We start from the raw sequence: 24,508 nt of genomic DNA, 5'->3' as shown, positions 1-24,508 counted from the left end.
GAGTGGGTTCCTGAGGCTCTATGGTTCCTTGCGCAGAGGAAGTTGGCAATGATGGCCTTGGACAGAATCACACCTATTATGTATTCTCCCTTACAACTCCCAGAAGGATTCCAAGAGACAAAGTGGCAGAAGACACATCTAAATCAGGGGTGAAATCCAGCAGGTTCTGGAGAACTGGTAGCAGAAATTTTGAGCAGTTTGGAGAACCAGTAGCGGAAATTTTGAGTAGTTCGGAGAACTGGCAAATACCACCGCTTGCTGGTCCCAGAGTGGGCGGGAATGAAGATTTTGCAATATTTTTCCCCTAGGAGTGGGGAGGGAATGTGGATTTTGCAATATCCTTCCCCTGGAGTAGGGAGGGAATGGGGATTTTGCAGTATCCTTCCCCTGCCACGCCCACCAAGCAACGCTTGCCAAGTAACACCACGTCCACCAAGCAATGCCCACAGAACAGGTAGTAAAAAAATTTGGATTTCACCACTGATGTAGATCATCATTGGAGGAAAACGAAGAGCAAAACCAATCAAGCATAAACAAGAGCCTTCATTAAAAGATTACTTGTGGCAATAAAAGCCACAAAACATAGGAAGATCCCAGATGAAACAGAGTACTAAGATCTTTTTCAGTCAGATTTCAAGATGAGAAATACATTGAGGTAATATTGACTGTACTTATAAATGACATTTGGCAGCCTTGAGATGGAGGTAGTAGTGCACCTATTCTGGTCTTCCTTAATGTCTCAATGGATTGCAAAATCATGGTACCTTTAAAGGTTAGAAATGGGGTAGCAGTCTCCAACCTTTCCATCTTGGCAGCCAGGCCTGGCCCAGTGCAAGGGTGTGTGTGCGAGTGGCAGGTGCATGCATGCACGTATAGCTCCGTTGGTGTGAGCAGTGGCCATGTGCGTCCTCCACTTGCATGAATGGAACTTTGCGAGTGGGCACTGGCTCTGCTCATGTGACGCTCCACTTGCGTGAGCAGATGGCATTTGAGCGGAGACAAGCAGCCACCCACCCCCCCGCTCAAGCAACCAGGTGAGCTTTGTGCACGTGGCTGCCCATCACTCACATGGCCTGGTTTCGAACAGGCCACAGCCAGTGGCCTGCAACCTGAGGATTGGGGACCCCTGGAGTAAAGGAAGGAAGCAAGCAAAGAAAATCTTTTTGCAGTGTGTGTTAAGGAGCTGAAGAAAAATTCAGCTCAAAAAGGTCAGCTGGCTAGAGCAGGGGTCTGCAAACTTGGCTCTTTTAAGACTTGTGGACAAAGCTGGCTGAGGAACTCTGGGAGTTGAAGTCCACAAGTCTTAAAAGAGCCAAGTTTGCAGACCTCTAGGCTAGAGCAACCTGGTCCTTAGAAACCTTTTTGCTGTTTGACTGCTTTCAGGAACTAGCTAGGACTCCTCTAAAGTCATTACTTGTTGCGTAATGGGCCGGGTCTTTTATGCTTGTAGGTCAAGGACTACCTGTATGTTACAGTCATAAAGAGAATTTTTATAAAATGATGTATCATTGGTAATATCAATGGAAAAATTGGTTACAACGTATAAAAATTCTTGAAATGTAACCAACAATTTTACCATACTTAGAGGATGTTTAAAAGAATCTGAAAATTTTGGACTCGATTTCATACTATAATATAGAAGATTTTGAAGACAGATATACAATTGAAATCATACACTTTTTTTATAGTTAATGGGCAAGCAGCTGGAAAAAGTTATGGAACTCTTTTCGTATATGACTGCAGCAAGACTATTATTATATCCATAAAGGTGAAAAGTTCTAGTTTACCCACAATGGAAAAAGGGATGGAGAAGATGATGGAACTTGCTGAGATGGCCAAATTAACTGCTTTAGAGATATATCATTGTCTACTGGAAATAGTTTATTGACTTTTTGCAGGATAAAAAACTAAAGTGGTTTTTATATGGTTTTTATAATTAGGAAAAAAAATCATAGAAAAAGGTAAATAGTGCTGTAACCATAGAATAAGTTGTTATTTATATTTACCCGTAATAACTGCTCTAAAAGAAAATTACTCCTTACTCCAGTTACTCTTCATACACAACCAGCCTCAACTTCAGCCTATAATGCAATTCAGTATTTTATTGTATCTTCCAATTGTATTTCTACTTCTAATTTAAAGGATTCAGTTCAAAACATCTCACACTTTTTTTGAAATCTCTTAAACTTTTTTTACTATTAACAGGAATCCATAATTCTATCCATTAGATGTATAGTGTCTATGGCTTAATTAAATAAGGCCAGTGGGATCTGTATATAGGACAGCTATGAATAGATCTTTTTCCGTTTGTAAATTCATGAAAGTATACATTGTGTAGTTTACAGACAAAGGCTCACTATCCTTTCTAATTTCAGGGGAAAATATCTTCCGAGTGTCGTTGATGCAGGCCAGAATTCTGCATGAATCTTAACAAAGCAAATCTTTGAGTACATCATCTAATTCTTTTCTTCTTTTTTTGAAAATTGGATTCTTATTTTTAGAATGTACATCAACATCAATACATGAACAGTGCAGCATCTGGGTATCGTTCATTTTGGGACAAATGGCAATAATAATATTAATAGTATTTGTTACATTAATCAAACTTATGAAATCATAGTATTAATATACATATTTGTTTTAAAGTAGTTGTTCAATATTTCAATGTTCCATTTTAATGCCAAACACAGTATTATTTGAGTTTACATAGTACTGCCCTCTTTCAATCTCTAATCTTTCCCTCTAGTTAGGTATTCTATTGTATTCTATTACCTTTCCAAAACAACGCCTACCCAGTTTGAAAGTCCAATTTTTTATGTTTTAAGAAGACTTTAGTTTTTCTCCCCTTAGTTCCTTTCTTTTGGGTCTAGAATTTTTCTCTGTATAATTGTTCACCGCTTTAACAAACAGTTCTAAGGGTCTCTTTTCCTGGATTTTCTTTTTTCTTTTTTCCTTTTAAAGTTGGGGTCTAAATAAAAAAAGGAATCTTCTCACCCAGCTTGTCATTGTTCATGTACACCACTCCTGCACTTTCTTTGTTGCCTCAGCTGTCACAGCTTCACGGTAGCCATGATGGCTGCCTCTTCTCCTTGTTGTGGGTGAGAGGGAAGAAGCCCTGGTCAAGCAGGAGAGTTGCGGCTCTCCGTGACCTGCAGGCACCCCTCTTTTCTTCATCACCCCTACAGGGTGGCTTTAGCTCCTTTTGGAGCCCTCCAATGGGGAGAACTCGGCGCAGGAGCGCAGAGACCCACTTCTCACATCCGATCTCACCGCGACGTCAGACAGAAGTCAACCTAGTTACATCATCTAATTCTGAACATCTGACAAAAAGAATCCTGCTAAAAGTGAAGTAGTACATATAGAATCTTCAGATGAATATTCTATAGGTGAGCATAGGAAATATGCTCTTTCTGTACTTTATATTATCTTACTGCTACTCCATGAGAATACAGAATTTTGGAAATGCATTATATCGCTTGAATAAAGATTTTTGAATATCTGTAACTAAATAATCTTAGCAATTACCTACTTTCTTCAGCAGAATCTTAGAACTTTCTGCCTGAATTATTAATAGCATCCCTTGATTTTCCAAGAACACATGAGGTATACGGACGTATATAATCAGCATTTACCAAAATAAATGGAACATATTCATGGCTCATTAGAACAATTTTCCTTAGTAAATCATTTGGGCTTACTTTTTAATATTTAAACTATTTTACCAGCTAATTTTACAGACATTTCCTCTAAAACTGAAGGAGACTTTGAATCAGTCTTGACTCCTGGTGACTGACAAGTCCATGCAAGTTTTTTTGGCAACATTTTGTTTAAAAATGGTTTGTTCTTGCCACCTTCTTCCCAGGGCTGAGAGAACTGGCCCAAAGTTCTCAACAGGCTTCATGCTTAAGGCAGAATGAGAACTCCAACTTACAATTACTAGCCTAGTACAATTAACATTAAAACGAGAGAGACAGACAGACAGACAGACAGACAGACAGACAGACAGACAGACAGACAGACAGACAGAGAGAGGTATGGGGACAGAGGTAGAGCTATAGGGATAGATATATTATCTCTATTTTTATACTTTATTTGTCATCACTTTTTTTCAAAAGGTTTATACAGCTAGGGAAAAAAAGGGCAATGGAGAAAAACCAGTGAACTGAAAACAAAATATTACTATGATAGTGTTGGCTCTTTAAAAAGTAATGGATTATCCTTGATTCTCAAATCCCTTTGGATCGGATAGAATGCTGTCCTTCAACTCTCTAGTAGCAGGCTAAATCAGTGTAAGCATCTAAGCATTTTTTTCACACCAATCTAGATGTACAGTAGTTGTAAAATGTTTTTCAACCAATTCTTGATGAAAAATGGCATAAACAAAAAATATTCTATCATAATTTCTATGCCTATTTGGTCAACTAATCCCTCTGAATGGTTAAATTTTGCATCCTATCCCATGCTGTGTTCCCAGGTTGTTGTTGTTTTTTGAAACAATATACCCAATTAAAATAAATATTGTAAACTTCATCCTGACCATCTTCATAATACTCTGTCTGAAGCATGACATTGTTGAGAACCAGGAAAATATATAAAATAACACCTAATCTTAACTCAGACATCAGTATTTAACTATTTAAAGACAGCAGAATTTTTATGTTTCCTGACAAACAGACCAAAAAGTTACCATAAATCTCAAGCAATTGTATATAACTGTCTCAGGACTTTTGAATATTTATCACCAGAAACGAAATGTTCTGTTTAGCGGAAGATAAAGATAAAACGTCTGCAAAAAACAACCAAGCTTATTTCAGAGAGCACCATGGACTCCATAGATAAAGCTCCTGTAGCAGCTTCTTTCCTGTTCAACAGGTTTGACTTTCCTTATGACATTCTGTCTGAGTGACACATCACAAATCGTCTGATTACAAAGTGTCTCATTAGCTTTGTGTCTGGGTATGATAAAAGCAAATTGTCCTCAAAATATACCTGTATGGCGAAATAGGTCTGTCATCAATTGCTCCCTTTGAACTCCATAAAAAAAGGGTAGAATGTATAAAGTGCTCTAAAGAATGGAAAGAAATTTCTTCCAGACTTCAACTGCATATATTTAGTTGTTGTTGCTTTAAATCACTATTTGATGACTGGTTTTAACATAATTGCTAAATAAAGTCAATACAGCTAAGACTTTATCTGGAATCTATACTCATATAGATTCCAGATAAAGAGCCAAGGTGGCGCAGTGGTTAGAGTGCAGTACTGCAGGCCACTTCAGCTGACTGCTAGCTGCAATTCGGCAGTTTAAATCTCACCGGCTCAAGGTTGACTCAGCCTTCTATCCTTCTGAGGTGGGTAAAATGAGGACCCAGATCGTTGGGGGGGTTAGGCTGACTCTGTAAACCACTTAGAGAGGGCTGTAAAAGCACTGTGAAGCGGTATATAAGTCTAAATGCTAGTGCTATTGCTAGATCAAGACAGCATGCATGGGGGATGGGTTAAATTTCTTTCTGCGCCAACTCAGGAAGCTCAGACTGCCCAAGGAGCTGCTGATACAGTTCTACAGAGGAATTATTGAGTCTGTCATCTGCACTTCTATAACTGTCTGGTTTGGTTCTGCAACCCAACAAGACAGACACAGACTTCAGAGGATAATTAGAACTGCAGAAAAAACAATTGCTAAAAACCTGCCTTCCATTGAGGACCTGTATACTGCACAAATCAAAAAGAGGGCTGTGAAAATATTTACAGACCCCTCGCATCCTGGACATAAACTTTCAATTCGTACCCTCAAACCGACGCTACAGAGCACTGCACACCACAATAACTAGACACAAGAACAGTTTCTTCCCGAACGCCATCACTCTGCTAAACAAATAATTCCCTTAACACTGTCAAACTATTATTAAATCTGTACTCCTATTAATCTTCTCATCGTTCCCAATCATATGACTGTATGACTGTAACTTTGTTGCTTGTATCCTTACGATTTATATTTATTGTTTCCTGATTGCTTATTTGAACCCTATGACTATAATTAAGTGTTGCATCTTATGATTCTTGATGAACGTATCTTTTCTTTTATGTACACTGAGAGCATATGCACCAAGACAAATTCCTTGTGTCCAATCACATTTAGCCAATAAAAAATTCTATTTTACTGTATTCTAAATAACTACTGTACACCTGATCTTAATCAAAAAGTTAAGAAGTGATATGACACCCTACAAACCTACAGGGTGAAAAAGCACACTGACTCCAGTTATACAAAGAACAAAGGGTACAAAGATCATTTCTGGAGATGGGGTAGGTGACTGAAAATTCAGAATCAGTAATGTAATAATAAAATGGCGACACCAATAAGATGATCACATTCTCTAGGCGCAGATGTAGTGGGGATGGGTTGGAGATGAAAGACAAGGAATGGCGCAATGGTCACGTCTCCCCCTAAACCAGAGTGCAAAAACTGCACTGTACTTGGTCAATTTGTCACTGTCTCTAGCTAACTTCCTTCTTAATACTGGAGCTGCAATGAAGAATCATGGCTTTTCCAGAGAATGAACAATCGTTGCTTCCTTCCTAATTTTATACAGAAGTAAAAACGTTTTTAGATAGTAGGATGGGACAATCTAAGCATGCAATTCTTAATTATCCAAAGGTAAAGCATCTAATATTTAAGGCAGACTTCCACAATAAACAATTTTTCAATAGCTTTTCTCCCAGACTAAAATTTTTCAAGCATTCATTTGAACTTATTCTTAAATTTTATAAAACCTTTCCTATCCCACCTTCCTTTGCTGTTTTGGACTTCTATGACAATTTGATATGATATGAAACAGAGTTCTTCACTTTAGACATTTGTACACTGGATTCTGCATCAGTTTCATGTGTATGCTGAAAAGGAATGGAAAGTAGAGTCCTCAATGAAGTAGGGGCACAGGGCTCAATTTTCTCTTCCCAACAATGATCGGAAGCAATCCTGAAAGAAATAGGTGGAACACTGCAAAACAGTATCTTTCATTTCCATCTACCCAAGCTAGCTCACAAAAGAATACCATGATGATATTAAAGGCCACTGAGAGATCGACAAGACATCAGGATAAATGTACAATCCCTAGGTAAAGTAAAGGTTGCCCTCGCACATATGTGCTAGTTGTTCCCGACTCTAGGGGGCGGTGCTCATCTCCGTTTCAAAGCCAAAGAGGCAGCGCTGTCCAAAGACATCTCCGTGGTCATGTGGCCGGCATGACTAACTGCCAAAGGTGCACTTCCTACCATAGATGGCCCCTATTTTTCTACTTGCATTTTTTTACATGTTTTCGAACTGCTAGGTTGGCAGTTACATGGCACTAGGAATTTGAACCGCTGAACTGCTGACCTTTCGATCGACAAGCTCAATGTCTTAGCCACTGAGCCACCACATCCCTTATACACAATTCCTATCCATTCCAAAAGAAATAATCCACAACTGTACCAATGTCATTTCAGTACTACAAAAAAGGGTCTGAAAGTTGGCTGAAAAGGATAATTTCTTTCCCTAAGGCTCTCTGGAATTATAGACTCAGCCCCTTTTCAACAGTCTTCCTAACAAAGAGATAGGACAGAAGTTGGTCAAATCTGTTAGGATCCAGCGATCCTAACAGATTTGAGGGGAAACTATCTCCTCCCTTGAAACACTGGCATCCACAACAGATCAAATCACATGTCATCTCTCAGGAGGCTCTGATGTTTTTAAACTAAAAGGAAAGTGAAACTAAAACACAAGTGGTCAAATTCAGAGACCTCGGGATTCTGTTCAATTTATTAGGATCAATAGGCTGAAATTCTACCCAAATAACCCAGTAAGACCATGCCTCAATCAACTCCATAGGAGATGCACAGTCAATGTTCAATTCCAAGCAAATTCAAGCAATCTCATCCGACACAAGGCTAAAATAGTCCTCATAATAGGTCTCTTTCCTTCTATCAGTAACTTCCATCAGTAGCTGATCTGGTTAACCTACTCTATTTGAACTCCACTGAAACAGACAGTAGAACATGATCCATTAAAACCTTCATTTCGTGAGTATTTTCAAAACAAGAGCCGCGGTGGTGCAGTGGTTTAGAGTGCAGTACTGCAGGCTACTTCTGCTGATCACTGGCTGCCAGCAGTTTTTGGCAGATCAAATCTAACCAGGCGAAAGGTGGGTTTCTGACCAGTTCTGGAGAACCAGTACCGGAAATTTTGAGTAGTTCTGAGAACCGGTAAGTATCACCTCTGACTGGCCCCGCCCCCATCTATTCTCTGCCTCCCGAGTCCTAGCTGATCAGAAGGAAATGGGATTTTGCAGTAACCTTCCCCTGGAGTGGGGACGGAATGGAGATTTTACAGTAACCTTCCCCTGGAGTGCGGAGGGAATGGAGATTTTACGGTATCCTTCCCCTGGAGTGGGGTGGGAATGGAGATTTTACAGTATCCTTCCCCTGGAGTGGGGTGGGAATGGAGATTTTACAGTATCCTTCCCCTGCCACACCCACCAAGCCATGCTACACCCACAGAACTGGTAGTAAAAAAACCTGAAACCCATAACTGCACCAGGCTCAAGGTGGACTCAGTCTTCCATCCTTCTGAGATGGGTAAAATGAGGACCCAGATCTGACTTTGTAAACCGCTTAGAGAGGGCTGGAAAGCACTGTAAAGCAGTATATAAAGTGCTATTGCTATAAGAAATGGGTAGTGGTTGTGACATCATACAAGATGCCTGTGACCTTTGTATTACTGCCTGCAAATATGGCAACTTTTAACAGCAAGCAAGATATGCCTGCCATCAAAACCTTTCCTCACTACAGCAGCAGCTATGATATCGAGTAGCAGGGGAATGAATACACAGCTTTGCCTAAATCCCATTCCAATGGGGGATTTCTCTGAAAGTTCATCTTGGATGCCCGTGCTAACATTGATGTAAGTTTCTTCCAGTAGGCAGAATTGTTTTTGTAGGCATGGATTCAATTTTCAATGCTTTCCATATGTAGTAGTTCCAGAATATACTTTTAAAGGCTGTTGAAAAGTCAATGAGTATTTACCATCGTGATTTTTCTTCTTCTGTGAATTGCAGGATGGTGACCTGATAACATCATTCTCAGTTTGGGTAGAGATCACCCTATTCTCTAACATGGGTCTTCATCCTTGGCTACTTTAAGATTTGTGGACTTCAATTCTCAGAGTTCCTCAGCCAGCTTTGCTGGCTGAGGAATTCTGGGAGTTGAAGTCCACAAGTCTTAAAGTGACCAAGGTTGGAGACCCTTGTTCTAATAGTTCCTGCCATTTCTAGAATTATAGGTAGATGATTTTCATGAAGACCTTTCCGATGATTCCCAGTTAGAAATCTGGATTTGTGACAGTCGCCTTTTTTTTCAAAACGGATTATACTTTTTAGTCTTTGTGTGATGGGGACCTTCTCCAAGTGCCAAAAGAATTGTAACTGAATCAGATAGATTCCATCCGTTCTGAAAAGCTTAGCCGTAACTCCATGTTTCAGTAAAGCACTTCAGCTGCTTTCATCATTTTTCAGTTGCTTTCTTACTTTTCTTTCATCATCTACTGTAGGCTCAATTTCCAAAATGTGCTTTTCTGCCATTTCTGAGTGGGGAATGTGCTAGTGGTCCCTACAACTGTTCACATTGGTACAGTTGCTTGAAAACTTCTCCATCTCTAAAGCCATTCATTTGAAGATTACACAAGTGACCTTTCAACCTTAATATATATTACCATTTGTTGATTTAATCTTCTGTGTCTAAGAGTAGTGAAGAATATATGACTATTATATTATCGTGGAACATAATGTTCTGCAGTCTGCTTTTAGTTAACTTCAAACTTCACTGTCAAACCAACTGTGCTTTGTTTTAAAAAACCGAGCTATTTGCATTAGTCAGCCACATATACACACTTATTTCAAATCCATTTGGGCATTTAGGGTTATATATGGTTGGACACAAACTTTTGGCATTATCATAGACATCATCAGAGGCTTGGGAGTTTTTTCATGTTCATTTCATCCAGCAGTATCAGGTTTACATGTTGGAATTTAAGATTACTTTTTGCACAATTAGAACCCACACTGCACACATATATTTGATAGACTGGAATTGGGTATAAAAGTAGTGTAGGATTTATGTGTCCTTGCACTTTGTGTCTCTCATACAAACACACTGAGTAAAAACAAAATGGTTCTTCCTACTATAAGTCACTGACTGCTGCAAATTATAATATCCGATATCATTTTCATTTGTTTCATCTATGCCAAATTTTCCAAAGGTTCCTTCCTAATTTATCCTATCTGCTCCCATATATGGGCATTGATGTCACCAGATATTATGATTAAATCCCACTGAAAGCATTATGACAAGTATAATCCCTGACAAGGTTACCCTGGTGCCCATTTTCATCACCAGAGTAAACCAATGTTATTTCTTTGTTGCCGGCTGGTTCTTGAATAGTTTTGACCTCTAATCAAGTTAGTCCCAAATTCAGACACCACTTCTAGTGCCATTTTGTAATATGCTTGTTCAACAATAGTTTCTTTCAAACGGCTATTTCAATGTCCAGTTTTGGCATAAAAATGCTTTGTTCTCTAATTGATCCTTTAGCCAATCCTCAAACTTTTCACAGAAGCCAGAATATGGCTGTTTGCCAACCTGGTACAAGTTGACCCAAATGCAATACTATTTCCATATCTTAGTTGTCCTTCGCCCATAGGTTCATGTCTGGTTTTACTGTCTCTTGGCAAGGCAGCAACCTTCTTCCTTTAGTACAGATTTTGACGCTAAGCTTGATAGCTGTGCTCTACTCTTTTTTTTCTTCAAACATATCTTTAGAGAAAAGACTACCAAACAACTGAATGTTGGTTTCATGGGAATATGTTTGTTCATTTCAAAACGTCTCAAGCATATCAGGGTTTACTATGGTGCCAATTCAAATGTTTTTTAAAATTATAACCACTGGTAGTTGTTACCAGTTCGCCCTGGTTGGGCGAACTGGTAGCAGCGGTGGCGAGAGGCTCTGCCCACCCGCCCGGACATCATCAAATACGCTCTGTGCACGCGTAGAAGTGGTGCGCGCACACGCAAACCAATAGGAAAGGAAAATGAAACCTACCCGATTATAACACTATCAGCTTTGGACTGGTCTAGAATTTCCACCTGGGATTCATCACAACAAAATTTTGAATGTCTGAACCATGCTTATTACTTCAGTATATGCTTCCAAGAAACAGGAACTTACCATTTAATTACTTCCTCATATAATACAAAGGCTCAAAATGCCTTGATTATAATAGAAGCTTCTTCACTTTAAGTGTAAGTTCCTTTCACATGAATCACATTAAACTTTGTGATTAATATAAAAGATTGTAAAAGATATCGGTAAAAGATTGTAAAAGATATCGGTTCCCTGTAACTAGCACAGAATAAATGCCATAGCCAATCAGTGCCAAGGTTGCTAGACCATGTACCATATACCGTATATACTCGAATATAAGCCGATCCGAGTATAAACCGAGGTCCCCAATTTTACCCCAAAAAACTGGGGTAAACTGGGGACTCGAGTATAAGCCGAGGGTGGGAAATGAGGCAGTTACCGGTCGGGGAAACCCTCCCTCCCTCAGCCGAGAAGGCTGGCGGCTCCCCCGCCCCGCCCTCTCACTGCACCGGCAGGGCTTCCCCGCGCTAATGCAAAAGCCCGCCAAGTTTGCGCCATCCGGTATAATGTGAAAAAAAGAAGAAAAAAAAAACCTCGAGTATAAGCCGTATATACTTGAGTATAAGCCGAGGGGACGTTTTTCAGCACAAAAAACGTGCTGAAAAACTCAGCTTATACTCGAGTATATACGGTATTCCATTTAAGTGATGATAGTTTTAATGTCCAAATCCATTACCAAGAATTAAAGCCACTATTCTGTTTGCACAGGGCTTCGATTTCTGGGTGCTTTTTTTTTTTAAGTAATAGCATCAATTCCAGAATCTGTCATATCATTACTTCACATATTGTAAGGTTCATTAGGGAATAGCAATACATTTAGAAAATGATTTTTCACTCATAATTACTATTCGTTTTTATATACTTGAAAAGTATATAAAAGTTAAGACAGGAAGAAACATTTGAGGACCCAAAGGATTAAGACCCATTATTGCCAACTGCTTAACATCCCCATCATTATCACGCTAATAAACAGTTTTCATAAATTTGAAGATCTAAATCTGTATTAATTACTGCAATATCGTGAAGTCAAACCTTATGTTCTTACTTTCACATCTCACTAGCGCATATTAGATGTACAGCTCACTTACATTCAGCCTGAAATCTTTTAACTATACAGAGTATAGATCAGTATTGCATATAATGGGACACCTCCCCATGCTGGAGCCTTGTGTGGCTCACTAATTTTTTTTAAAGTAATAAATTTATCATCCTCCTACAGATATGCTCCTGAGCACCTCCATATGTGACCATCCACTGCCAGATCCAGCACGGCACCCGCTAATGCTAGCCAACAATGAGATGGTCACTGTGCCAGGTACTCCTTTGCAGCCAACAATTATTTTCCACTAATCAACGTAGCCACTTCCCCTCTACCTGCTGTGCAGGCTTGGTCTCAACCTCAAGTTGCCCATACTCCAGGGGTCACCAACCTTGGCAACTTTAAGCCTGGCGGACTTCAACTCGCAGAATTCCCCAGCAGCAGAGCTCGAGTTGAAGTCCGCCAGGCTTAAAGTTGCCAAGGTTGGAGACCCCTGCTCCAGGGTGTCTCTTACCAGCTAATTGCAGCACGCATCTATAAAAACATAGCATTAAGTTTAAAGCAAAAAGGAAGAATGACAACCAACAAAAAAGAAATTATGTAGCTCAGGACTGAACTGTAGAGTTCTTGATGTTCTCTGAGCTTGACTGTTTGTCAGGAGATGCTTTATTATTATCCAATTAGTTAACATCAGTACAAATTAATCAGTGAGTACTGATGATGTCACCTAAGCTGGGAATGAAATGTGTGCAAACAAACAAGCTCAGAAAAACACCAAGGCCTCCACAGAAAAGGATAACAGCTAGCCGACTTTGGATCCATCTCAGAAAGCTAAATGGGACTAGATCTGGTTAATGCTCGGATAGGGAGCTACCAGGAAACCCCACATCTGTAGAATATGAGTACTATATTTATACCTTGCCTTTATTTTGTACAATTCAAAGTTAGTGTATATAGCTTCTTCTTCTGCCATATCCGTCATCGGACATCGGCGATCCTGTTGGCGATTTTATTTTTATCAGCAGCCACACGAAAAAGTGCTGTTGGGTTTTGTCTAAACTAGTCCCTTTGGAAGCCATGATGTTCTTCTTCTTCCTGGATCTCATTTGCCTTCACTCTTTCCCTGGAGGATTATGTGAAGTATGCCATATTTTTCGGGGTGTCGCATCACATGTCCGAAATATTCTAACTTTTTTTAAATTGTTTTGATGATTTCCCAGGCAGCTTATCCCCTCATTTCTGATTTTACTATACTATATTACTATTACTATTAATCTTCTCATCATTCCTATCACCCATCTCCTCCCGCTTATGACTGTATGACTGTAACTTGTTGCTTGTATCCTTACGATTTATATTGATTGTTTCCTAGTATTATTTGATTGCTTATTTGTACCCTATGACTATCATTAAGTGTCGCACCTTATGAGTCTTGACGAATGTATCTTGTCTTTTTATGTACACTGAGAGCATAGGCACCACAGACAAATTCCTTGTGTGGCCAACCACACTTGGCCAATAAAGAATTCTATTCTATTTTGTCAACCCAACTTATACGTAAGAGCCGCCTGTAAACCCACATTTCAAATGCTTCTAGTCTCTTCAAAGTGCTGTCAGAGACCAACTCTCAACTCCGTAGAGCGGAATAGAAAAGACGTAACATCTGACAAGCCTGTTTTTCAGTTCAGTCTTAGGCTTATATCGTGCCTGCAGAAGACCTTTTTCATTTTGAAGAATGTAGTCTATTTATACTGCTCCTTTTTCTCCCCACAACAACAACCCTGTGAGGTGTCGGCTGGGCTGAGAGACAGAGAGAGGCCCAAACTCACCTAGCTGGCTTTCATATCTTAAGGCAGGCATACAACTCACCTTTCTCAGCACCTTACCCATCATGCCAAACTGGGTAGATTGGGCCACCACCCCCCACCAAAAAAAAAGGGGGGAGGCAACAGCAGGCCCTCTTGTGCACTGTTGCTAAGAGAAGAAGTATGCAGGTGCCTCCTCCCTCTTTGCCTCCAGCCACCAATGGGCCTTTCCCCCCAACTGGGCCAGCTGCAGGAGCAGCAGCCAAGCAGAGGCTATATCCTTGCCATCGGTGGTCCTCCTCGCCCAGGAAGGGCTCTCTCACTTTCCCGGGAAGCCCCGGGAGTCAAATGCTGGCCGAGATGCCAGAGAGAAGGGCCCACAAAGAAGAGGCTCGGCCTTCCTTCCTTTCCTTCCTTCTTTCCTTCCTCCCTCCCCCCCTCCCCCTCCCTTCTTTCTTTCTTTCCTTCCTCCCTTCCTTCTTCTTTCCTTCCTTCCTCCCTCTTTCTTTCCTTCCTTCTTCTTTCCTTCCTTCCCTTCCCCCCTTTCTTTCCTTCCTTCCTCCCTTCCTCCTTTTCTTTCCTTCCTCCCTTCCTTCTTTCCTTCTTTCTTTCCTTTTTTCCTTACTTCCCTCCCTCCCCCTCCCTTCTTTCCTTCCTTCCTTTTCCTTCCTTCCTTCTTCCCTTCCTTCCTTGCCTTCCTTCCTCCCTCCCTCCTCCCTTCTTTCTTTCCTTCCTTCCCTCCTTCTTTCCTTTTCTTTCCTTTTCCTTACTTCCTCCCTCACCCTCCTTCATTCCTTCCTTCCTTTCCTTCCTTCTTCCCTCCTTCCTTCCTCCCTCCTCCCTTCTTTCCTTCCTCCCTTCCTTCTTTCCTTCCTTCCTCCCTCTTTCTTTCCTTCCTTCTTTCCTTCTCTTTCCATTTTTCCTTCCTCCCTTCCTTCTTCTTTCCTTCCTTCCCTTCCCCCCCTTTCTTTCCTTCCTTCCTCCCTCCTTTTCTTTCCTTCCTTCCTTCCTTCCTTCTTCCCTTCCTTCCTTCCGCCCTCCTCCCTTCTTTCCTTCGTTCCTTCTTTCCTCCCTCCCCCCTCCCTCCCTTCATTCCTTCTTTCTTTCCTTCCCTCTTTCCTTCCCTCCCTCCACCCTTCTTTCCTTTGTTTCTTCCTCCCTCCCTCCTCCCTTCTTCCCTTCGTTCCTCCCTCCCTCCTTCTTTCTTTCTTTCTTTCCTTCCTTCATTCCTTCTTTCTTTCCTTCGCTGCCATGCCGGCAACCCCCTCCTTTCCCCCCACCCCCCGCGCTTTACTTACACAACGAGTCGGGAAATGATGCACGACACCATGTTGTTTCTGACAGGGCTGGGCCTTGAGATCCTGCCACCGCCCCCAGAGCGCACAGCAGCCCGCAGCGGGCCTCGGTCGGACCCGCCCTTCCCCGCTCGGCTCGCCCTCCGGCTCCTCGCCCCGCCGGGTCTCGAATGGCTCCCACCGTTCCACAGAAAACAACGGAGCCCCGCCCTCCTCCCCTCTCTCCCCGTCCCCCCCCCACAGGCCACAACAACTGACACACGCCACGCCCCCCTCGCCACGGATTGGCCCCTGCCCTCCCCGGGCCCTTCCTCCGCCCGTCCGTTCCATGGGCGGCCGTGCGCATGCGCCTCGCTTCGCCCGGGGAGGAGAGAGAATGGGTAGGTAAGAGGCCCGGGAGTCTGCGCAAAAAAAGCGTAGCCTTTTTTTTTTTTCCTCCTCCTTCTGGTAGGTTCATCATCGCGAATAGGGTAAATTCCTTCTTTTTTTTCCTTTTTTTTTTTTTAATAGGGGTTTAATAATCCGGATCTTGAGGAGTGGTTGTGGTTCATTGTTGCCGCCCTGGTGCACCGTCTTTTGTCGTTGACTTAGAATGCCAGCTTAGCAGTTTTTGCATGGGATCCAAAAGCATTGGCATCGCTTTCGCCCAAGGCTCGCGGGGATTGATTGATTGATTTATATATATATATATATATATATTGCTCCCCCCGGCTTTCCTCCATTGGTTGCTTTTTTTTTCTCAAAAACTGGGGGGAGGGGGGAGGGGAGGGAGGAAATGGGGTGGGGGGGGAGAAAGCGAGCGAGGTCGGCCTTGCAGCCATGGAGCCAATTGCAAAGATGGGTTTTTATGTAACATTGACCTGCGTGCTTCCGGCCAGCCGCTTTTTCTTCCCCACTGAATTTGCAAGGAAACGCGGGGAGGATCCTTGCTTGCTTTTCAGATCAATGGCTTCAGATAGGTAAGGAGGAGAGGCTTCTGGTCTGGCAGAAAGGCGTCTCTGGGCTCGGTCTCTTTCCTGCTTTGGAAAATTCCAAATTGAGAATTTGGAAAAATCGAGGAGTGGGAGGAGAAAAATGGTCACAAGGGGTGAGCAGAGGCATCTAAAAATATCTTGAGTAGAAGAAGTAGTATGTATGTATGTATGTATATATATATACACACACACACACACACACATATCTATCTATCATCAATCTATCATCTATCGCATCTATCATCTATCTATCATCTATATCTATCTCATCTATCTATCTATCTTCTATCTAGTCATATTTATCTGTCTATCTACCTACCTACCTACCTATCTATCTATCTTCTATCTATTCATATCTATCTATCATCTATCTATCTATCTATCTATCTATCTATCTATCTATCTATCAGCCTATAAGTTCTCTTTCCAGGGGCTGGTAAGTTTTGCTTAGGGGTGGTGGTATTATTATTATTATTACTTTATTCATTAAAAATGAAACTCAGTCAACTGAACATTCAAAAATACATCACAAATAGCATTGACTGGTGCTAATGGTTGATACGGGTTGCTGCCAGCGTCCTAGGTATCAACCAAGTACCTTCTTAAGATGTAGGTGTATTATGTATTATTATTATTATTATTTAATCCAAAAACTTGTTCTAAGCTCTGCTTTCATTTGGGCGTTATTCTGTTCAGAGATGCAACTGATGACATAGAAGAGGAGGGCAATGGAAGTAAAAGGAGGAAGTTTTTTTGTTTGTTTTTTGTTTTTGTTTTTGAGGTAGGTTCATATTTAGGTGACCTTCTGGCTACATCCATGCAGTGTTCGTCACACTCCGTAACAGTTGCTTTCTGAGATTTCTATCTCGGTCTAGTAGTCCATAGCCCTATGACTTTCTTGCGTATTGCCTATCTATCAAAAGTACTAAACAGGACTCATCCGGTTTAGGTATTTCAGAATCCAAGGTCAGATAGGAGCCATCACATGGCTGAGCCAATAATTTTGACTCTCCCAGCCATTCCTGTAATAGTTTTAAAAGAGTCTTCTCTTTCGATGATAATCCTTACAGTATAAGAATCCTATCTTCAAGTAGCATGTTGAATGATCTTCAGCGGAAAATCTTTATGGATAGTGTCTTTCTTATTTCTCAAAAGGCTGTGTTTGCACAACTTACTGAAATACATATTTAGAGTCTACAGTACTGACTTGTAGGAACCCAGCCCAGATAATTAAAGACCAGTGAGACCTGAACGCCAGAAAATTGAGTAATTGCGTCTAACTGTGGTTAAATATCTTCTGCAAGATAGGAGTCACTGCAGATTTCAGGATTTTTGTGAGTGGATCTTGGAATTTCATGGTCGCCTGTATTGCTTATCTCTATTCAGATAATAATAGAGTGGAAGGCATGGAGGTTGATATTTGAGAATACAAAGGTTTTGGAAGGAAGGATGATTTCAATGTGAGACTATAGGAAAACTAAGATTTCCTTTATGAAATATAATGGTGCTTTTAACAGTGATAATTGTTTTGGGTTCCTCTGCTATTGCTGTAGCTCTGTGAACGGCTACCTGAAAAGGTTAGCATTCTAAAGTCTACCAAATGTATGATATGCCATGAACTTGACTAGGCTGTTGCATCTGAAGGTAAATCTAATAATTGTTCTACAGAAACCTTACATCAAACGATGGTTCAAACAGTCATATGGGGTAAGGGGGCTATTGAAATGAAAATCTGATGGCTTCAGTTGTTTGAAAATGTATATTGCTGTCTAGAAGGTAAATGTTTCTGAGATTTCAGTTCTCTGGGCAACACATTATGAACTGAAAATTCATCTTAAGCCTATTCTTTAATAGGCTGATGCAGAGGTTGCAAAATAATTTAAATTTTAAAGCACATTGGTTAACAAAAAAAATAAAGAATGGAAGAGAAAAGGTGTGTTTGACACTAAGGTCAGTCCCTTTTTAAAGTGGGATGTAATTGTAATCTGCAGAGAGAGAAAATTGTTTTGTTTATTCAATTTATGCCCTGCCTTTCCTCTAGGAGCTAAATTAAGTATATGTAGGCTCTTCTATTTTATCTTTTCACTGAAGCCCACATAAAATAGATTAACCTGGGAGATAGTGACTGGCCCAGAGTCACCTGGAGCTTCTAATCCTGTGGGAGGCATTGAATTTGGGTTTGCCTAGTCCTAATTCAGTATTTTTTAATTTATTTTTAATGTAATTTATTTTTAAGGGGGACGTGGTGGCTTAATGGGTAAAACGCTGAGCTTGTTGATCGAAAGGTTGGCACTTCAGCGGTTTGAATCCCTAGTGCCATGTAACAGGGTGAGCTCCCGTTACTTGTCCCAGCTTCTGCCAACCTAGCAGTTTGAAAGCACGTAAAAAATGCAAGTAGAAAAATAGGGACCACCTTTGATGGGAAGGTAACAGCATTCCGTGCGCCTTTGGCATTTAGTCATGCCGGCCAAATGAGCACAGAGATGTCTTCGGACAGCGCTGGATCTTCGGCTTTGAAACGGAGATGACCCCCGCCCCCTAGAGTTGGGAATGACTAGCACATATGTGCGAAAGCAACCTTTACTTTTACCTTTAATTCAGTATTTTAACCATAAAATGTGATATTTTAATAAGTTGAGAGATGTTTTGGTTATTAATACACCATCTTTGGAAAAATGAAAACATAATTGCTAAACCAAAGCAATTACATGGTCTTATTGACCCAGGGTAACATACAATCATATGTTAATATAATCTTAATACAATTAGCACTTTTTCCTGGAGCAATAGGGATGGAGATGGCTTGTTTTCAGATTTTCTAGCACTAGTATGCTCTATTTCAGTGATCCCAGTTTAGCATCTATGCCACTGATTCTAAATCCTTCCTGGAGTAAGTCAGCAGATCCCAATTATCTCTTGTCTTCCTCTGAGCAGTTACTTTGGATTATGAATGCTTTGGGGGCAGGTGTGTGCCTACATGTGCTAAATGAGTCAGAGCTGGGTGTGTTAGTTACCCACAAAGTCAAAGCTTGTTGTGTTGATGAGACAGTAGATTATTTGCTGCCTATATTCCAATAAGCCACCTTCATTTGTTTATGAATGATAGGATTTGTTGTGTAACATGAGAAGACAGATTGTGCAAAATGTTTGATCTCCAGTATGGAAACCTGAACTTTTTTCTTTTAGTTACATAGATTGGTGAAGTAGGCCGGAGTCCATGTTAGTCTAGGCATGTTTATTTATAATAATAAAAAAAAATCACAGAGAGACTCAAACAGCATGAAAGCTATGTGTGCTTTGGCAGGAAAGTCTTGGCTTGTATTTATGCCTCCCTATAAATGGACCGAAAAAGGAGCGCACATGTAAATAGCAAGGCAACGTGGTTGGTCTGAGAAAGAAATGGCAAAGCCAATTTGCTGTGGGAATGTTTCACACAAAAGCACAAGATGGGAGGAGAACAATTAAGCAATAGGAGTTGAGAAGCAGATTAGAAGGTCAAATGCGATGAGAAATAACTTTATCTACTTGGATCAGACCAAGACCTGTCAAAATGCAACATTTATTTTGTCATGGAGATCATTCACCCACAAGCAAAACAAAAGTCCACTAACCCGAAAATAGGCAATAGCCTATCACAAATTGATATTTGTCTTCGGGTCCTTTGAACCAGAAAGCACGCTGGACTTCGCAATTAGCAGGGATTGATATGCAGGGAAGTAAAGAATAAATGAACTCTGATGGTGGCTTGCAAATTAGTTGTTTGATTCCGGAATATCAGCGAATAATAAACTTGGCTTTTGGGTTATTTATTTATTTATTTATTTTGTTTTGTGCTTAAGTCATATTGTTGAAGGTTTTCATGAAGGCAGTATAAATATCTGTGTCCCAATAGAAACTGAACCAGTAAAGAAAGGGTGGGCTGGAGGTGTTATATTTCTGGCTGTTCAGGAAAGGAACAACAGATTACGCTTTTTAAGTTTTTGAAGTTGTTAAACCTGTTTTGCAGTGTAAGTTTCTATGCCTTACATATTCCATCTTTCAACTGTTAGCAGTTTCTAACAGAGAAAGCATTTTATGAGCAGGAGTTGCCCTTTATGGGAATAAAGCCCAGTAGGGTTAGCTTTTGCATTTATTGCCTTGGTAACTGAATCCTTTGTGGAAAAATGCAATGCGATGTATTTAATTTAAAAGATTTATATGACTGCAACCCTTAAGCAATTCTGGGCAGCTTACAACAAAAAAAGGTAGTTACAAAAAATAAGTCCCAAAGATTAGTCCTAATAATAATTAGATGCCATTTTTGTTAATACTGTGTGTGATATTTCACAATAGTTGAACTTTGCAATAGAAAGTTCAGCAAAACTGAGCAAGAAACATGTAATAGAAAAATGAAAACACAGACCTGCGTAAAGCTCCAAATTTAAGTAGAAAAATACCTTTTAAATAACAACTTTAATTGTAATATTTCATAAAAACCTAAAGCAAACTAAAAAAGAATAAAAATAAAAAGTTCAGACAAGAAAGAATAAATAAGAAAAATAAGAGGTAAATCAAATGAAGGGGTAAAAATCTGTCTGTCTATCTGTCTATCTATCTATCTATCTATCTATCTATCTATCTATCTATCTATCTATCTATATGATTTACCCCTTCATCAAAGTATAAACAATTATACAAAGTAAAAAACAAAAAGTGCAGCAAAGAATTAAAGAAAAATTAGAATAAGTAAAGAACAAGAAATGTAAGATTGTATATTGTATGTATGTATATATATATGCCTGTGTGTCTGTCTCTGTGTGTGTGTATATATATATATATCACAGACATAAACAATTTTAGTAACACATTATCTTCTCTTAAAATAGAACAGATGACCTCTTCTTTCCATAAACTATTGATAAATGCATAAAGTCATCTATTTTTGTTGGAAGGCTCTGCATCTACCCCACCCCTTCAGTACAAGAATTCAAATTAAAACATCCAAGGCAGGTTGGTGGTTCAAATCCCTAGTATAGGTTTCCTGCATAAGGAGGGGGTTGGACTAGATGACCTCCAAGGTCCCTTCCAACTCTGTTATTGTTAAATACCTTCTAGTAACAGGTTCTGCTATCAAATTGCTTTTACTATTAGAAAGTTTTTTCTACAATTCATTACAATCTGCTTTCCTACAGCTCAAATTCCTTTTCTTCCATGTCATGACCTTCTGTGTGATCGACTGTCAGATTGGAAGCAGTTTGGCCCATTGAATCTCTTTTCAAAGAATTGATTTCTTGTGTTTGTTTCCTTCTGTTACAATTTCTTTGGTCTACTGGCATCCCTAAGACATCATTAAGGCCTCGTCCAGCTCACAGGGTGGTTTTTGTGGGCAAAATAGGAGGAAGGAGTATGAGGTTTGTTCACCATCTTGAATTATGTTTAAAAATAAAAATGGAAGCTAAAAATAGGTACATTTTTAAAAAAAAAATGTGCCCTGAACTAGACCCAGTACTCCAAGTACAATGGGACCAGAACAAGATGCATTCGAGCAAACTGCTTGTTGTGATTTTTAAATTATATTTCCGGTAATGAACTAATACTGAAGCCAGGTAGCATAGCCCCCATCCTATAGCTCTGCATTCAATGTTTGTTTCCTTACTGAATCACTTTGCACTTCCTTTCGTTAAATTTCCTTCTGTTATTTTTACATATTAGCATCTACAGTACTGACTTCTATGAACCCAGCCCAGATAATTACAGTAGCTTACAAATCCGTGAGAACTGAAAGCCAGAACATTGAGTAAGTGAGTTTTTATTTAATAGGATTTTATTTCTATTATTTAGGATCTGCGCTACCCTATCCAATTCAGTTTCATCTGGCATTTTGATAAGCATTCCCCACTTTCACAAAAATATTGAAGAGTAAAGGATTAAAAACTGATTGTTGAAAGACGGCAATCTCCAATTTGATGAGAAAACATTAGTGAAGCTCAGCTTATATTCACTTAATTATCATGCCATCCAACTCATTTAATTCTCAGCATGTCTTAGGATGCTTTGCAAATGCTGTTCTGAAGTCAAGCTCTATTATGTCGCTAGGATTACCCAATGAAAAATTAAGTTCAGCCTGGCAAAATTTGTTCTTAATCCTTGCCAAATTCTAGTAATTACCACATTGTTTTTAAGATGCTTACAAGTCAATCATCTTCCCAAACCATTTCCCAGATACCAATGGCACTATTCTGTTTTCTTAAAACTTTCTTTCCCTTTCTAAGAATCTTTGCTCTCTCCCAGTCATCTGGCACTTCATTTCTTCCAAATTTTGCAAAGACCATCAGCCAATTCCCTTAATATTCTACAGAGCAATCTACCAGGTGTAGCAAAACTCTGGTTTGTAGCACCACGTCTGGTGCCTATTACGTAGAATAGAAAACCACTTAAAAGAGCTTTATTAATTAAATGAATATGTAGTATTAATTGATTTGTTTAACACAATTTAATAATATATTTTAAGTAACATATTTATATTTTAAGAATATTAAATACATATTTAGTATATACATGTAATATACTCTCCCAGCATTGCTGGGAATCAAGTAATGCTACAAGTCGGTATGAAATTAAATTACTCTTAAATTTGCTAGTGATCTGTAATGACTAGGATTATGCTGTTAGCGATCAGTATTAAATATGATCGGTTTGCTTCTGACCTTTGTTGCTGCTCCTCACCTCGCTGCTTTACAGTGCCTAGCACAATAATTAACCTTTTTTAAAAAAAATTATATTATCATTTAACATTGGAACCATTTCTCTAAAATCAGGGCCCATCAAAGAGCTGGGAAATGATTGGTAAGAGGCAACACAAATAAATAGTACTAATACCATAAAGTTACTTCTACCGTGATGGCCTGCTCTGGTTCTTGCTGAGTTGGGAGGCATACATGCTCCCACCATGAGATTAAATTGGTCTCTGTTGCACTACTACATAGCTCAGGATAAGAGTGTAAAGGAGTCATGTACAGTCAGACCCAGAAAAGCCAACTAAATTCCCCCCAAAAAACGAAGGCAAGATATTTCCCCTGTGATTTCCGCCCAGCATTTAAAGTTATAGTGCTCTGTCATTAACATATCAGAGGCCACATTTGTGTAACCATGCTGTAAAACTTAAGAGTTGCTTTTACCAGAACCAAATTTAGATATGCCTTGCCTTACTTAAAACATTATATTTGGATTAATGTACCTTAGGCCAGGGGTGAAATCTACTTACCTTCCTTATCGGCTCGGAAGTGCGCGCGCGCATCACATGCGCAGACCTTCTCCACATGGGCAAAATCTGCGCATGTGCAGAAGGTAAAAAACAGATTACTTCCTGGTTAAAACCAGGACGTAATGACACCCAGGTGGGTGGTTGCTTCTGGATCACCGAACTACCGGCCATGATCGCTACCGGATTGCGCGATCCAGTCCGATCCGGTAGCAGTTCACCCCTGCCTAGGCAGTATGTGGTGCAAGGCCTGAATCCAGATCTGTAGGTTTAATGTTCTCCCAAAGGCTGCTATTTCTCCACTAGGCAGAAATATTACAGGCATTTTATATCTATATAATGCACATAAAAACTAGATGGAGAAAGACCCAGTTCTTGTTCTGACTTAAACACAAAGTCAGCTGGGTGACCTTGGGCCAGTCACTTTCACTTAGCCCTTAGTAAGGAGGCGAAGGTAGAAGCACTTCTGAATAACTTTGCCACCAACACTACAAGGACTTGCCCAGGCAATCTCCCAAGAATCCAAAATTATTGAATGGAAAAAATAAATTCTTTTATGTTGTAAGGCTAGTCCTTTTAAATAGGTTTTTTTTCCCATTTCTATGAATTTTTTTTACAATTATTTTCTCAGTGGACATCAGAAACAATGTGGTGTGGACCGCAAAGAAATCCAGAGGTTTCTGTCTTTCATTTTGTCTTACATTTTCTCCATTGTGTGACTCCAGGAACTGCAGCTTCAAACCAAATTTTAATTAACCCAAGATTAGATTAACTGTTAATGCTATAATAACATTCGAGGAATCTTATCTATAGCAGTCTTCACTAACCTAAGGTATTCCACCTGTACATTTGAGTGCAGGTCTTGCTGTCTATTTTTCATGAGCACAAATCATTAAGCTGTTGAAGCTTGGGTTTTTTTTTA

The 24,508-nt window shown here is 39.9% G+C and overlaps 2 protein-coding genes across 2 annotated transcripts in view; one reads left to right on the top strand and one right to left on the bottom strand.

Annotated features, from left to right (window-relative positions):
- The window catches only part of REEP3 (receptor accessory protein 3), a 53,674-nt gene extending 38,109 nt beyond the window's left edge, over positions 1 to 15,565 (bottom strand). The window contains exon 1 of the mRNA XM_058188988.1: positions 15,376 to 15,565. Coding sequence (XP_058044971.1) covers positions 15,376 to 15,407 — 32 coding nt within the window. The 5' untranslated portion in view covers positions 15,408 to 15,565. The remainder of the gene's footprint in view (positions 1 to 15,375) is intronic.
- Positions 15,566 to 15,760: 195 nt separating this feature from the next.
- The window catches only part of JMJD1C (jumonji domain containing 1C), a 133,091-nt gene continuing 124,343 nt past the window's right edge, over positions 15,761 to 24,508 (top strand). Inside the window, exon 1 of the mRNA XM_058188954.1 lies at positions 15,761 to 15,842. The gene's annotated coding sequence lies outside the window, so the exon portion shown is untranslated. The remainder of the gene's footprint in view (positions 15,843 to 24,508) is intronic.

The sequence above is a fragment of the Ahaetulla prasina genome, chromosome 6 (assembly GCF_028640845.1).
Source record: "Ahaetulla prasina isolate Xishuangbanna chromosome 6, ASM2864084v1, whole genome shotgun sequence".
Classification (NCBI taxonomy): Eukaryota; Metazoa; Chordata; class Lepidosauria; order Squamata; family Colubridae; genus Ahaetulla; species Ahaetulla prasina.
Note: the sequence above shows the minus strand (reverse complement) of the source record. Positions and strands in the feature narration are given on the sequence as shown.